Source organism: Artemia sp. Qi Xiang Cuo, chromosome 18, assembly GCF_049724085.1.
Source record: "Artemia sp. Qi Xiang Cuo chromosome 18, ASM4972408v1, whole genome shotgun sequence".
NCBI lineage: Eukaryota > Metazoa > Arthropoda > Branchiopoda > Anostraca > Artemiidae > Artemia > Artemia sp. Qi Xiang Cuo.
Genome location: NC_142811.1, coordinates 27,331,631 through 27,347,543, shown reverse-complemented (window position 1 = coordinate 27,347,543; position 15,913 = coordinate 27,331,631). Strand labels below are relative to the sequence as shown.

Genomic DNA, 15,913 nt, shown 5'->3' with positions numbered 1-15,913 from the left:
GTACCATCAGACGTTGTAGTCGTGGAAGTGCAGTCAAAATGCCTCGAGATTGCATGGATCCGAGTAGTTTGTGATCGGTGAAGACCTAGACTGGCCACGAATATACGTATCGGTGGAAGTGCTTACATGCGAATGCAATGACAAGAGCTTCTTTCCCAATTTGTGAGTGTTTCTTAGGGCTGATGACAGAAAACTTGATGCAAAAGCAAAGATTACACCGGTTCATGTCAATGCAGCTTTAAGGCTACCTTGTGACGCGTCAGCTTAGAGCACAATATCTTCAGAATTATGGGTGAACCATTGGAGATTTCCGTAAATGGTGTTTATGACACTGGTGAACGGTCTTTTATGCTCTGACGTCCAATTGAAACCGACGCCAGTTCTATCTTCTTTCAAAAGGGTTATAAGTGGATGGTTTAAGGTCAACAGGTTTGGGATATTATTTCAAATACAGTTGTCATACCCAGTAGCGACTGTAGGTCTTCAGACCTATTAGGGCTAGTTATTTCACGAACGGCAAGGACATTGTTTGCCTCTAGAATCATACCTTGTGAAGTCAAAATGTCCCCAAACTATCAGATGTCCTTCTCGCCAAAGATACACTTTTCTTTGGTGAAGTGAATACCTCGTTTCTGCTTAACTTGTAAATTTTTTTTTCAATAATGCTATTGTGTTCTTTATCTATTGCTCCATGAACAACGATATCATAAATTGGGAGGCCCCGTCCTGCCTTCTTGATATGCTCAGCAAATATTTATTGGATAGTTCCTGATCCAGTATCCATGCTGGGCATCAAGCTTCAAAAATTTCTTGGATTGTGCACATTTGTTGAAATATCTTCGAATATCGGCGTTGGATGGAATGGTCTCTTGAAACACTTATTCAGGCTTCTAGGGTCCAGTCACAAAAACAAACACTGCCATTGGGCTTCTTAACAATGACTGTGGAACTAACCCATTCTATTGGTTTTGATACTTTATCGATTACGCCAAATGTTTCGAGACGGTTAAACTCTGATTTGAATCTATCCTTTTGGTCAGCTGTACTGTTGGCTCCCAATTCTTTTCTGGTAAATGGGGCATTTATCTTCTAACTTTCCATGTCTTTGAAAAACGTCCTCATACTTAAGAAGGATACTTAGACAGTTAAGGACTGGACACACGTAGCTTTTTTCGGGGACCGATTTCAGCAGCTCAACGGGCAAAGGATAGCATTACAAAAACACTGCCATTTCCGGGAGATTTTTAAAACTAAACATCATGGAAAATATTAGTCAACTATAGGTTATCAATAGTTGCATGTACACCCCGGCGCAGCACCGATGAGGGAAGACCGTTGGTGGCGAGGCAAAAAAAAACAGTGGCGGCGCGCCACCGACATGCCGCCGGTAAGGTATCGGCGGTGTGCCGCCGGCGCGATCAATGTTGACCGCAAACATTAATGTTTTCAGTCGCTATTCTGTCTCTGACCTGCTGAGACATATTTATTCTTTTAAAAGGATTAAATCCCAGCTTTTGAAACAGTGTGAATAAAAAGGATTATATTCGGAATTAATTGGAGACTAAACTTAATTTTACCCAAAACCCCAAGAATGACTAGGAGAGTGTGCCCTGAATGTTGTTGCAGCAACTATAAACTGTTTGATATGCAATGACTGCAGATCATATTTCCACGAATAGTGAGCTGGAATTGAACGTTTTCAATGGACTATAAGTTGGCTATGCCTAGATTGTTCTGCGAAAAAGAATAGTTTAAACAAGGATAGTCCAAACAAGGTAATTACTTTTGCCGATACTTGTTTCAGTCATCCCCAGCCTCTCCCAATTGCTCCCCCTCGTCGTCTATCGGGCAATGACCTGGCGAACATTGTGATGGAAATTCGATCTTCCCCTCTAGCTCCAAACATTCCAAGTAATAATAACCATCTCGAAGTCAACAAATCTAATGCCTCCTGCCAGACTGAAACTACTACTTGTGGCAATTGTTGTTCTAATCCCCTATCGGACTTATCACTCCTTTCCCTTATAGCAATGAGAGATCAAATTAGAATTAATAAGCAAGGAAATTTCTGCAATCATAGACCTTAGGTCGCGTCTAAATGAAATCCCTCCAAAGGCGTCTGATGTTAATGAGGATGAAAATCGGGAAATTATAATTAATAAATCCTACCTGGATAAATATTCAATGGTTTCCTGTAACAAAGAGGTGATGAAATAAACTTGTATTATTCAAAAGTTCAGTTACCTTGGGGATAACTTAGTTAAGAGTTCATCTGACCAGGAGAACTCGAAGTTGAGCACTAATGAATGTGAGCTATAGGTCAAGTCAATTAAGATAAGCAGTCATGAACTGACTACACATAAGGGTGTATCAAGATTTGACAGGAAGGATCTTTGTAAAAAAGGCAAAAAATATAAATATCTGAATGTTTGCAAGAGTTTTAATGTTGGGTGAGTGTAAGGTATCTGACTGCCAACCATTACACCAGAAAGTTTGTTTTAAGTTTAGAAGTGGTCGTTGTTTTGGTTGAGACAGGATTCATTTGAATCATGGCTATGAGGCATTCAAAAAACTTTTTAGTAATATCGGAAAGAGTTATCGTCAACTGTCAAACTCTCTCCCATGTATTATCACTATGAATATTGACCAGCCAAAAAACGAAGCTCGCCACACCAGCCCACTGTTCCCACCAGCCCTCAAAGACGCCATGAATCCGAATCATCAACGGCACCGAACAAACCCATTCAGAAGACCTCCATGTTACGTTCCAGCTCCCTCTCATTTCAATTGCCAAATCAGTCTATCTCCTCAGCCCCGTTATTTGCACCAAATAAACCCAAAAATTTACAATAAGTCTCCAATAGCAACTCAAGAAACTCTGGTATGATAAACTGCTCCTCCTATGCATATACCAGAATCATTCTAGCAAATGTAAGGACACTGGTAAATAAAATGCATCAACATCAAATTAGTCTTATCAAAAACCAGATTGGTATTGCTTGCTTTACCAAAACATGGTCTGCAACTGAAGACTTTTACTCCATTCCAAATTATGACTCCCATTTTAGGCCCAGGATAGACAAAGAAGGTATCCCTCTATCTCATGGTGGAGGAGTAGCTTTTTTTGTCAGTCTACCCTTCCTAATCGGATTCTTTTATTTTATGAACCGTGGATAAAAAAAATTGTGTGCCTAATAAATGAACGTGATAAACTCTTTAAGGAAGGATTTTTCCAAGAATCTCGAAAACTTAGAAACATCGTTGTTAGTGAAATCCGTAAAGCAAGAAAGGAGCATGGTGCGCACGTGCTCAATAAGTTATTGTATTCGGGCCCTAAGAAATTCCACAAAAGTGTTCAAGATATCATGGGAAAGGTCTCTTAAAAATTTTTCTTACTGGACAGCAATGGTGACCCAGTGAGTGCGGATGTCATAAATGATCATTTTGCTTCAATTTGTAAAATTCACCCGCCACTCCGGCATATGCCGGCCAACAGTGCAGTGAGTGACATTCCTGTGATTGAAATTCATCAGACTCAACTTAAACTCGAAACTCTTGACACAAATAAGTCAGTATATCCAGGTGATATCCCTACCAAATTGATTGTGGAATGTGCCCAGTATTTAAGTGTACCTATAACTGCTATTTTTAACCAATGTTTTGTAGATGGTATTTTTCCAGTGTGTTTTAAACGAGCTATTATGTCTCCTATACCAAAAACTAAGACCCCAAAAGTTCCCTCTGAGTTAAGACCAATATCAGAAACCTCCATTTTCTCTAAAATCTTTTAAAGTTTTATTTACCATTTCCTTTTTGATGATGTTCATGATAAAATCAAACCAAATCAGTTTGGCTTTAGGCCAAATCATAGCACCACGCATTGCTTAATTTATATACTTGACACTATTTTCAAACATCTTGAGTTGAATAGTTCCTATGTTGAGGCTGTTTTTGCTGATATTAGCAAAGCCTTCGACAATTTGGATCATCAGATAGTTATAGATAATGCAAGGGCTTTAGGTACAAGAGATTTTGTTTTACGTATGTTAGCTAGCTTTTTGTCTGGCCGTGAGCAATGTGTAGTCCTCCCTAACGGGGATTCATCAGGTTTTTCCTCGATTTCCTTTGCATCACCTAAAGGGACTAAGTTAGGTCCTTTAGCATATTTAATAGTTTTTAATAATGTTGTACCAAGTTTTGACAACACTTTTAAATTTGCGGATGATTTTATATTACTGAACCTTTGTCAAACATCTAATACTTTGAATGTTACACTCGTTTCACTAATTAACAATTTAAAGAATGATCTTGACAATTTTAAACTTAACTTAAGCATACCCGAAAGCAGTTTCATGTTATTTTCTTTTTTTTTAAATATACCCCCTATTCATAATTACCTTTGCATACCAAATTTAAATACTGTTAAACTGCTTGGTGTGCAGTTGGGCAATGACCTTAAATGGAACTCCCACATTTCCCACTTATTTAAGTTTGGTAGTTTTCTCCTTAAATCTTTCTCCTTTCTCAAATGGTTCTCCATATCAACTCAAAATCTTAAAATAATTTATTGTTCTTATATAAGACCCTGTCTGGAATATGCTTGTCCTGTCTGACACCCTGGGTTCACCAAAGACCAATGTTCTAAAGTTTAAAGTATTCAAAAAAGAGCAATAAAAATTATTCTGGGGACGGCCTATACTACATACGATAAAGGTTCGGCTAGACTTGAATTTATTACATTTTAGTCACGACGTCACATCCTTATTGTGGACTTCGATCAGAAGTGCTTTCGTTCTGACTGTCATCGACGTCTTATCCCTCCCTTTAAAGAAAATCCCCCAATTCTTCCTAATAAAAGACTCAATGCTCGTAGAGCTCCAAATACCTAACTGATTACTGAACCAGTATCCCCAATGTTGACCATGAGGTACAAAAACTTTTGTCCCCTATTTTGTTCCCCATTTTAATAATTGATATATCTTTTGTTTTATGTTTATCCCCTAACATCTGTTTTGTTATTGTGATTCTGAAGTGCTTATGCTAGCTTTTGTGCTATTTTAGCCAATAAATCATATTCTATTCTAATGTTTTCATCAGTCTTTCTCAAGTCACAGCTTAAATTTACAAATTTACTTTCTCTACTCATTGACAGTACACTTTCATAAGATACTCCACCTAGTAGCTACTGGTAACAAGCAAGCTGTGATATTCTTATAAAAGTCTCTCACCTCCCTTCACACACCGTTTCGTATTTGTTTTAAAGCAGCCATATAATGTCCTATAAGACCTGTCTCTGCTTTAAATTAAAAAAAAAATAACTTTTTGGCATCCCTGCTTTCAATAAAAATTCAAGGTATTATCATTTAAATATAATACTTGCCTAACTCCTCCCCCCCTCTGGATACCACCTTGATAGGATACCATCCCTGCTTTAAATTAAAAAAATAATTAACTTTTTGGCATCCCTGCTTTAAAATATAAATAAATTTGAGATATTGTCATTTAAATACAATACCTCACTAACCCCCCCCCCCCCCCATGGATACCACCTTGATAGAATACCGTCTCTACTTTCAATTAAAAAAATTATTTTTTGGCATCCCTGCTTTCAATAAGAAAAAATTCGAGGTATTGCAATTTAAATGTAATACCTCCCTACCCCCCCCCCCCTCTGGATATCATCTTGATAGGATACCATCTCAGCTTTACATTAAAAAATAATTTACTTAACAATTAACTAGGTCACTCTATGATTCAAACAAACACACGAAATAACGTTAAACATCTTAATGTTCCTTGAAAAAAAAAACTGAGGGTATGAATAAAGGAGTTCAATTACAACAAAAAAAATTTCGAAATTGTTCATATATACCTCAAATTATTGGAAAACTGAATCATAGATTTGCCGTGGCATTCAGTAAGATCCAAAGAATCTAATTAAGAGGAAGCACACACAAAAGCCAAATTAGGCCAGTAGCCTATGAGAAATTGCAAAATACCCAAGACAGTGAACAAGTCCCAATGGGGGGCCCTGGGTCTATCAAAATAGTTTAGTGGTTTCCCGGGGAATTCGATATCATTTCCTTCCGTCTCCACTTTAAATGAAAAAAATAATTATCTTTATGGCATCCTGCTTCCAATTAAAAAAAAAGAGAGGTATTTTCATTTAAAAACGATAGCCCCGTACCCCCCCCCCCCTATAGGCAATAAATTACAATTTTTTTTTAATAATGTTTTTGGGGTAATTTATCTTTTAATCTTTAATTACCCGACCTTGTACGTAGCTTAGTCTATAGCTAAATTTTGTCTTAATAGAAGCTTCTTTTTGGAAGGGAGGGGGGGGGGAAATTTTTCAGAAAGGAGATTGTATTTTCTTTAATATATCAGGCGTTCAACAATTGTGTATTAAACATTAAGAAAATCTTATCTAAAAACAGCAAAAGAAAACAAAATTCTGCAAACTTACGATTCAGCTGTAGAAACAACCTGTCGACTATCCATTTTCAAAATTTAAATGAAGCTGTATAGTAGTGAATGCGTTCTATTCAACTTAAAAATAAAATTTTTGACTACAAATGATTTAAGAAATAGCAATTGGGAAAGTGCATTCGAAATGATTTAATCTCATCTCATAAAGACGATACTTTTTTTTGTCAACATATGAAGAACTGTGTATATTGCAATTGCATCTGTCTTGTTTTTATGCAAAGTAACAAAAGAGATGAAAATTAACGAACAAGAGAGTAGTGAAGAATTATGGTATGCAAAGTAATTTTGAAGGGAAAGTCACTGGTGATAAATTGCAAGGAGTGACACCGTGATTGGGTGATTTTCGGGGATTCGGGGAACCAATTTTTTTAGGGGATAACGCATAGATTTTCGGGGAAAATCCCGAAAATTCGGGGATAGTGCTAGCCCTGCTTGATTTCTAATCAGGAAAATCGAAATACTAAACCACGGGACAAAGAAAAGCTCCAACTTTGCGGTTGACGTAATAAAGAATTGCCGCAAAATTAATTCAAAGTCAGCCGACCGCCACCGCCTCGGCCGGCGGTGGCGCTCCTGTGGCGTGCTAGTGGCGTAGCGACACTTCGGTGGCGGTCCACCGGGCCTCTTGTTGGCGGCGTTTGGTTGATGCAACGGCGCGGCGCCGGGGTCTGGTTGCATGGTTCATCTCAACTTATTATTTACTTCTTTTCTTACTAAAATTTTTAATATTTCAATTTTTTCCCTAAACAACTTTTAATTCAATTTTAAATTATTTCATTATTAAATTATGAAGTTCTTTTATCATTGAATGTTTAATTAATATGATCACTATTTAGTTCTTTCGATTTTCCAGCTGAAGAAAAGAAAACGATTGAGGGTTTCTTTTTTTTTGATCATCACGATGAAATTTGGCGCCATTCTGTAAATCGTCACCAAAAACTGAAAAAAATTTCAAACTCAAATTGGTGCTGTTTTCATTATAAATTGGTGTCAATTTGGTAAACCAAAGCCGAAAAAACTTAGGTCTGTCCAGCCCTTTAGACCTGATTAAAGGGCGGTTTTCACGACTTGGAAAGGCGATCTGGAGTGAATTTCCATGAGTTTTTGTGGATGAATACGGACATAAATAACTTTCCATTTGGGTTTTTGCGACTGGAAACACTTTCTGTATTTTTGGAAAGTGAATCCAGATGGATCATGGAAAGTGAAGCTGGAAACCATATTTCTGTGTAATTTTCGAACAGGCAGAAGAACAGTAAAGTATATGGCCACAATAAAACTGAATAGAATGACTGTATTTAGGAAAGAAGATTATAGTGGTACGAATGAAGAGGGAGAGCTCATGTTCCAAAGTACAGGTAAGCTAGATAGTGGTCCTGAGCGTGCGTAGCTGTGTTGGCCTCAGGCGGCTTGGTGCTGCGGTGAGTTGTTAGTAGTAGTAGTAGTAGTAGTAGGATAGGAGGTGCCAGCCTTACTGCTTTGGTAAATTGGTTTTTGTATTGCCCATGACACTTATTACTTCAATAACTTACATTCATGTTAAATATATTCAAAATTTACGCTATAGCAGACGTAATCCACTAGTTTTCACGCTCCAAGAGTCGTCCTTGCTTTCTACTTTCTTTTTTTTGCTTCCCAGTAGTTTTCGAGACGTGCGACCGAACAGGAAAGTGTTTCCGGAAACCTCGCGAAAACCACCCTGTAGACAGTTTGATCTGGCTTTTTGAGAACTTAATTCAGTATGGCAAAGCTCATTTGAGGTTGAACTACCGTTACTCCATGCCTACCTACGTTAGTTCTGCCCTAGGATGGATAATAGACGATCTATCAACAAGTGAAATGACATCATTTTTATAAATTTCTGAAAAGGGGTAATGCCAGCTTCTCCTCTCACTGTGACTATCTGTCTTGGCTTTACTCCAGTTAGATGTAAAGTCTTTCATCCTGGACCCTAGACCTTCAAATTTACATTAGATATGGCTGAAAAAGCAGATGGTTTGGAAAAAGCAGTTGATAAAACTCCATCACACTATCGACTGCCCCCCCCCCCCCTAGACAATATGCCGCCTAATCCTGCCTACGCCCATGTCTTTCATCACTTTCACCCAGTTGATTTTAATTCAAAACCAACTTTCCTTGCTGATGAGACACTCGAATTTTTGCCATTGCCATCTGTACTCAAAGCAATAAAGATGGCGAAACACAAAGCAAGTTATTTCAATTTTAAACAATAAGGCAGTACAGAAGTAGGCTTCTTCCTAATTAAGGTCACCAGATAAAAGAGGACGCGTCAATGAACCATCAGCAACAGAAGTAGGCTAACATTCTAGAAGTACTGATCTTGTGTAGGCAACACTAAATTAACGAAAGAATATTTCAGGTAAAGTTGCCTTTTAACCACTCTTCTCAAGTAAAAATACCAAGAAAATAAAGTAGGCCTAGTGCCAATCTAAAAATCCTTAGACTGCTACAAGCTGCCATTTAGCGTAATTAGATTCCTTATTTCATGCTTCTTCTCAGTGTAATGATCATTGCCTGGTGGTCCTAGTTTCAGCATATAGCCTAGCCTACTTAAAGTAAATACCAAAACAATGTAATTCTTGCTTTTTTGGTAAATTGTCTATTGAGGCTTATAATTTAGCTAAAATGAAAGTGAAAAATCATTTGATGCCTTTTTTTATGCTCTTTCATAATTCAATAGTCGGTCAATATCTACCAAATCATATTATTGAGTTAGGAATAAAGTGAATACACCATTCAATGCCTTTTTTCTTATGCTGATTACAAATATGATAAGCATTTCTATTGGAAATGAATTTCAGCCCCCCCCCCTATATCGGCTAAACCTAACCGAACCCTGACTGGGCATATATAGGGGGGGGGGGGGGCTGAAATTCATTTCTAATAGAAATGCTTATTATATTCGTAATCAGCATAAAAAAAGGCATTGAATGGTGCATTCACTTTAGTCCTAACTCAATAATATTATTTGATAGATATTGACCCAATAGTCACTTCTGGGGCTAATTGCATCTAGAGCCCTTAAAGGGCCCCAAAGGTGTTTGATTTTTGTAACCACACAAAGAAGTTATCAGCACTAAGTAAGTTATTGAAAAGTGGTTAAAAACAGTATAAGTTTAGGGTAAATTTTTTGGTATTCATATTATTGACTTATGAATAAAGTAAACATACCACTTGATGCCTTTTTTATGCTCTTTCCAAATGTAATAATCATTTTTTTCAGAAATGAGTTTGAGCCTACCCCCACCCATATATATACCAATTCAGGGTACATATTTGGACATTAGGGGGTTGGGGGTAAATTTTATTTCTTATGTAAATGAGAGGTAAGTTTAAACTTTCTGCTACCCCCCTAATGTGCGAATATATACCCTGAATTAGTATATATAGAGGTGGGGGTAAAATTAATTTCTGACAACAATGATTATTATATTTAGAAAGAGCATAAAAAGGGCATCAAGTGGTATGTTTACTTTATTCATAAGTTAATAATATCAATAACAAAAAATTACCAAATTTAGGCCCAGTCCTGGTCATAAGGAGACATGTTAAGAAAACAACTTTTACTTCTTAATCTGCAAAATAATCCTAGCCTAGATAACATATTTTCCAGGGGGAGCACCTTCATCCTCACTGCTTTCACAGTTGTACAATTTTTTTTAACAAAATTGTGAAAAATAAACAGATTTTACTGCAATTTTCCATTTTCAAATATTCTATCTATAAATCTTAAACACCATCACTGCCATCTCCAAAAAGATTCAAACAAACTATTATTCATAAATTTATGTTATGTTAGGTTTAAATAAGCTAATTTATGAATACTAGCCTATATATATCTTTTTGGTAGAAAGCAGTGATGGTGTTTAACTTTCATAGATAGAATATTTGAAAATGCAAAATTGCAGTAAAAAGGTTCTCCCCCTGGAAAATATGTTAATTATGATTATTATACATATTATGAAGTAAGAACTGTTTTCTTAACATGTCTCCTTATCACCAGGACTGGTCCTAAATTTATACCTCAAAAACATATCAGTAGTTTGTAAATAGGTTGTTCAAGAGCAATATATTTGAAAAATACTTATTTATAACAATTCAAACCTCATTTATTAGGCAACTCAAGTAAAAACCATTTTAAGTTTTATGAATGCCATTGACAGATATAGCACTGAATTTTGCAATTTGAAACATCAACAATTCACAGTATATATTTGCACACTAAGAGGGTTGGGGGTAGGTAAATTTTATGGTAAGTTTGCAGTGGGCCATATAATTTAGCTAGGATGAAAATGAAAACATCATTTGATGCTTTTTTATGCTCTTCATTATTCATATAAAAAACCTTTGGAGCCCCTTTAAGGGCTCAAGAAGCACTTAGCCCCAGAAGCAATTATTGAATTATGAAAGAGCATAAAAATGCATCAAATGAGGTCTTCACTTTCATCTTAGCTAAATTATAATGCCCACTAGAAATTTACCACTTTTTATTATGCAGCATCTTTATATTGATTATATCATCATATTTTCTTCTAGGCTGTTGTTATCAACATCTTTAATTGGTATTTTATCCTTCAGTTCCATTGAAATTGCTTAGACAGTGTCTCCTTCAGAAGAGCCACTAAACTACAATTTTACACCCTTTTTCCCCTAATAAATGCTCTTTCCAAATGTAATAGTCTCAATTTGGACAATACATCTCCCTCCCCCCTAAAGGTCCATGATATAACCAGATATAACCTCAAAATATCTTTTCTGAAGGAAAAAAGAAATAGAGGTAGGAGATACAACAATCAATTATAATGGCATTCCCTTTGAAGTATTTCTAAGTAACCTAATTATGGCCTTTGCAACACATACAACTCTTAAAACCAAACCTAGCTCTTAGGACTAGGAATACAATAATTAATTGAGAGTAGTTGTAACTATGGTTTTTCATAAAATAGAAATCACTGTTGGAATCAAGTATATTTTCCCTATTCTTAAAATGAGTCCATTATGTAACTTAGATTCCTGTTAAACAGAAAAATGCAATTGCTTGTTTTCAAATAAAGCTATCACTTAAACTCTCTTAAACTAGATTATTAATTTTGTAAATAGCAGTGCACCTTAATTAGCCACATAAAAATGAAACCTGTCAGTTGAATAGTAAGAGAGTGATTGCTGCTGCTCAACAACACTTCTTTTTGTCAGTTTTTTTTAATTATTGTTTATTATTATTTCTTAAGATATTTCCCTTGCAACATTGATATTTAGAATTCAACATATGGTTAATTTGAGCTGGTTATTTTTAAGGGAATTTCTTTTTTCTTTTGGGATTTAGATACAGCCTCAAACAATATTTCAATTAAATAGGAAATATAAGACATCAGGGAAAAATTACAAAAATTTCAATATTCCAGGGGCCACTTGTCTGAGCATCTCCATCCTCTGTATGTGTCACCTAATTAACTATTAATTAACCAAATGTAAAATATTTATATTGAAAAGCCAGCTCTATATGAGAATAAACATTTATTATGGGAATTCTGCTCTTTGAAAATGTACAAACCTTTCCTATAATAGAACTTGAAAAATCTGCTTTTTTGTATTTGTTATCATTGTTGCAGCAGTAGCTGCAACCTAGTAAAGAGCAAACCACAGCCCATAGTAACAAAATTCAGAAAACAGATTTAGAAAAAAACTATCTAGTTAAAAAAATTGCTATCTTAGTCTGATTCAGGAATGGTAACTATTATCATAGTTTATCATAAAAATAAAAGTTTATAGCGAAAAGAAATTTATGGTGATTTAGAAAAACCCTGAAACCCCTCGAAAATGGCGTCAGATCAAAATGAAAATTGTACTATTGGAATCAGCATTGTCAAAACGTTTTAAAGGGAAATCACAATCCCCCTCCTTGAACAACAAGGGAAATTGCTTTCTTGCCTGGGTAGCACTGATCTGTCTCCTGTTTTTTTTTCTTTTTTTTTTTCTAGCAGGGCTAGGGAGTGACCAGAACATCAGAGAGAGATGTGTACTAGCTCATTCAAAGAAAATTAAATTTGCTAGTGCCCTTTTTATGTGGCCAAAAAGATTGGAGGGCAAGTAGCCCCCCTCCTCTAAGGCCCCCCCCCAAAGTCATCCAATTAAAATTTTGAGATAGCCCTAGATAATTTCTCAAACCACATTGGCTTGACATAACATAAAGAAAGAAAAACTAGCAAAAATGGGGTTTTAAAGGCCAAACGAAAATACTGACAAAACACAACAAAGCAAATATTTCATGGGGACAAACGCGTCTCTTCTTCAGTGTGAAATGAAAAAATACAATCAATGAGAGTGCCAAAGAAAAATACATCAACTACCCTTTAAGTCTCAAAAAGTGTCTACAAGGAATGCAATTATTAAAATCAGAAATCAGATGACATAGCTCTCCAACTCATTCAATTGCTGGTTTGTTTTGTTTTGAGTGAATGAATATTTTTCTTTTATTTCTCAGTTATTTGTTAGTATCAATTGATGGCGGGGAAAATTTTTGGATTTTTTTGCAAATTGCGGATATTGGTGAATGACTCACTTTTATTGTTGTTAGGTATTTGGTTTTAATTCTTATAATTTTTGGCTTTTATTGAATTTTACTAATCTCTTAATTTTTTGGTTTTTTTTCACATTCGCATTGACTTTCCGCGTTTTATTTTGTTGTTTTTTTCTTCGGCACTCTCATTGATTTTATTTTTTTGTTTCATGCTGAAGAAGAGAGGCGTTTGTCCCCTCAAAATATTTGCTTTGTTGTGTTTGGTCAGTATTTTCATTTGGCCTATAAAAACCCCATTTTTGCTCGTTTTTCTTCCTTTATGAGATAGCCCTTTTGTTCAACATAGTTCAAAGGTCCAATATCTGGGGTTTTGGTTATGATATGACCCTCCATAGTCCCTGAGGAAAGAGCTGTATGCTGTATTGGTATTAGATGTATCAATATCATGCATATTGGTATGGGTGTATTGTTATTGGGCATATTAGGATCGGGTATATCAGTACTGGGTGTTTTTTCAATCATGGTTTTCTAATATTTCCATTTTCTATGTCTTCCCAGTATTTGGAAAAAAAAATTGCCCAAGACCTTCTAAGAAATGGCATCAGATCAAATAAAGTGCACCATTGGAATTAGTATGGTCGGAAACTATGTATAAGAGGATCCAGGGGAAGGAGACTGGGGGGACTTGGGGTCCCCCGTGATATATTTGGTGTCTTCAATCCATTTATTATTTTTTTAAATAAATTTTAAACGAAGAATTAGTCCTCTATCTTGAACAATTAAAGTCACTTTTGCTTTTGTAGCATAGCAGTTTGTTTACCTTAAGTAAAAGGACTAGTCTTTAAGACTAGCACTAGTTTCTTATCTCAAAAGCACTAGACAAAGGGAAAAAGACTCTGATTTGGAATCTTGACTACAGTTTATGCCTAGCTTATATATCATAAACATAAGGAAGCCATCTAACAAAATAATCAGTGACTAGCAGATCTGGATAAGGTGAAGGGAGGTTTTTTACGCATTTGCAAAGACTAAAATTTGGACAAAATGAAATGGACAATTTCTGTCAAAAAGCTGCCTAAGAAGCTTAAATATCTTATAAGAGATTTGTATCTACTTTTGTAAATAGTTTGAGCATTTACAGGCTCTTCTTTCAAAATTTACTAGCTTGTTTTGTTGTTACTTAACAAACCAGTTGATTTTCTCAATTTGATTTTCAAGTCTACCATAATCCTTAGTTATTGTTGAATGGCCAATTTTTTTTCGAGATGGTTATGAAGTCAGGATTGTGTGTCCTAGCATGCAAAATCCTAAATTTTATATTAGAAAAATTCTCCATTTTTTTTTTTTTTTTTTTTTGGATTTTTCTCTTGTAAAGGAATCCTGAATCTACCACTGTAACTAACAATGCTCAGACAAAGTAGAAACAGCAGCGCCTCATTGCTGTGGGGAAGTGTAACATAATGGAATTGTCTGATCTTTTATTTTCATAAAAGATACAATAACCATGGGTGATGGTTGCATTTACTTGTAGAAAAACAGTCTAAAAACTGAAGCTAATTAATTGGTGATGAATGAATAAACAATGAGACAGCAATTCCATCATGGCTAAGACTGCTGTTTAATTTTAATTGTAGATGCATTTCTGTTTTCAGTGCCTAAACACATTGTTTTGCAAAGTATAGATAATAAACTTTTTGTTGTAAACTGAAAGTTTTCTCGTAACTGTCGAGGTTGTCTGCCATATCCTCTAGAGTTGTCTTATCTCCACTAGATCAGAGATGATTAGAAATTATATACAAAATAAGATTTCAACTGAAAGTAGGGAGCAACATTAAAATTAAAATGAACAGAAACTATTCTATATAAAGAAAAATATAATGGGAACGTTGTTTGTACATTATATTTAATTTAAAAACGAGCAAAGATTAATTAAAAAGACAAGTTTTTCCAAGGGAAGTAAAGTTCAAAGGTGAAACTTAAAATGAACAAAAATTATTACTTCACTGCCTATCTAATATATATCAATAAAAATAATACAAATATTCCAACTAATTATGTTTCCCTGTGTTTCTAGTATTATAAAAAAAACTAGCGCTTTACTGAAAACACAAAAGCCAAGCATAAAAAACAATAACACTGATTTGGGAGTCAAAAGTGACGCAGCTTGACAACAATAAACTAACCTATGAAGTTTTTCATAGTCTTACACCAGCTGTGACATTGGTAACTTTCTGTATACCATTAAAATTATCATAAAAACATAAGCATCAAAATAAATGTTATTTTAATAGCCACAAAGTCATTGAACAGCACACAAAAATAACGAATTGATCTATCAGGCAAAATCTTGGTCTAACCAGCTATAATGCCAATAGTGAGTAATATACAATCTTAAATTGTAAGAAATATGCTTTATTATTACTTCAAATGAAGATCAAAAAGCCATAATATGAACTCTGTGAATCTGGTTATTTCTCTCTATACAACAGAGAATTCCAAGTTAAGATACAAATTCTAAAGCTAGGATAGTCTTTAGTTCTAATACCATCAAGATGGTTTTACTTCAAACTTGTCTACAAACTTATCATGACATGTCCTTTTCAGAACAAAAGCTAGAGTCAGTCATTAGACTAAGCCATTGTGCAGAAGTGATACCAAATTAAATGACAAAAAAATAAAGCAACAATCCTAAAAGGCTGCTGTTTGTCCACCAAAACTCCTATATTATTTTGTGTTTTCAGTAAAGCGCTAGTTTTTTATAACCCATGAAACAAAGGGGAACATAATTAGTTGGTTTATTTGTACTAGGTTTATTGATATATATTAGATAGGCTGTAGAGTAATAATTTTTGTTTGTTTTAAGTTTCAACTTTTCTCTTTATTTCC

The 15,913-nt window shown here is 35.1% G+C and overlaps 1 protein-coding gene across 1 annotated transcript in view; it reads left to right on the top strand.

The window, feature by feature from the left end:
• The first annotated feature begins 8,756 nt into the window (after window positions 1-8,756).
• Window positions 8,757-15,913, top strand: part of LOC148941381 (ATP-binding cassette sub-family C member 5-like) — a 255,783-nt gene continuing 248,626 nt past the window's right edge. Inside the window, exon 1 of the mRNA XM_089103941.1 lies at window positions 8,757-8,802. Within this exon, the coding sequence (XP_088960067.1) occupies window positions 8,783-8,802 (20 nt within the window). The 5' untranslated portion in view covers window positions 8,757-8,782. The remainder of the gene's footprint in view (window positions 8,803-15,913) is intronic.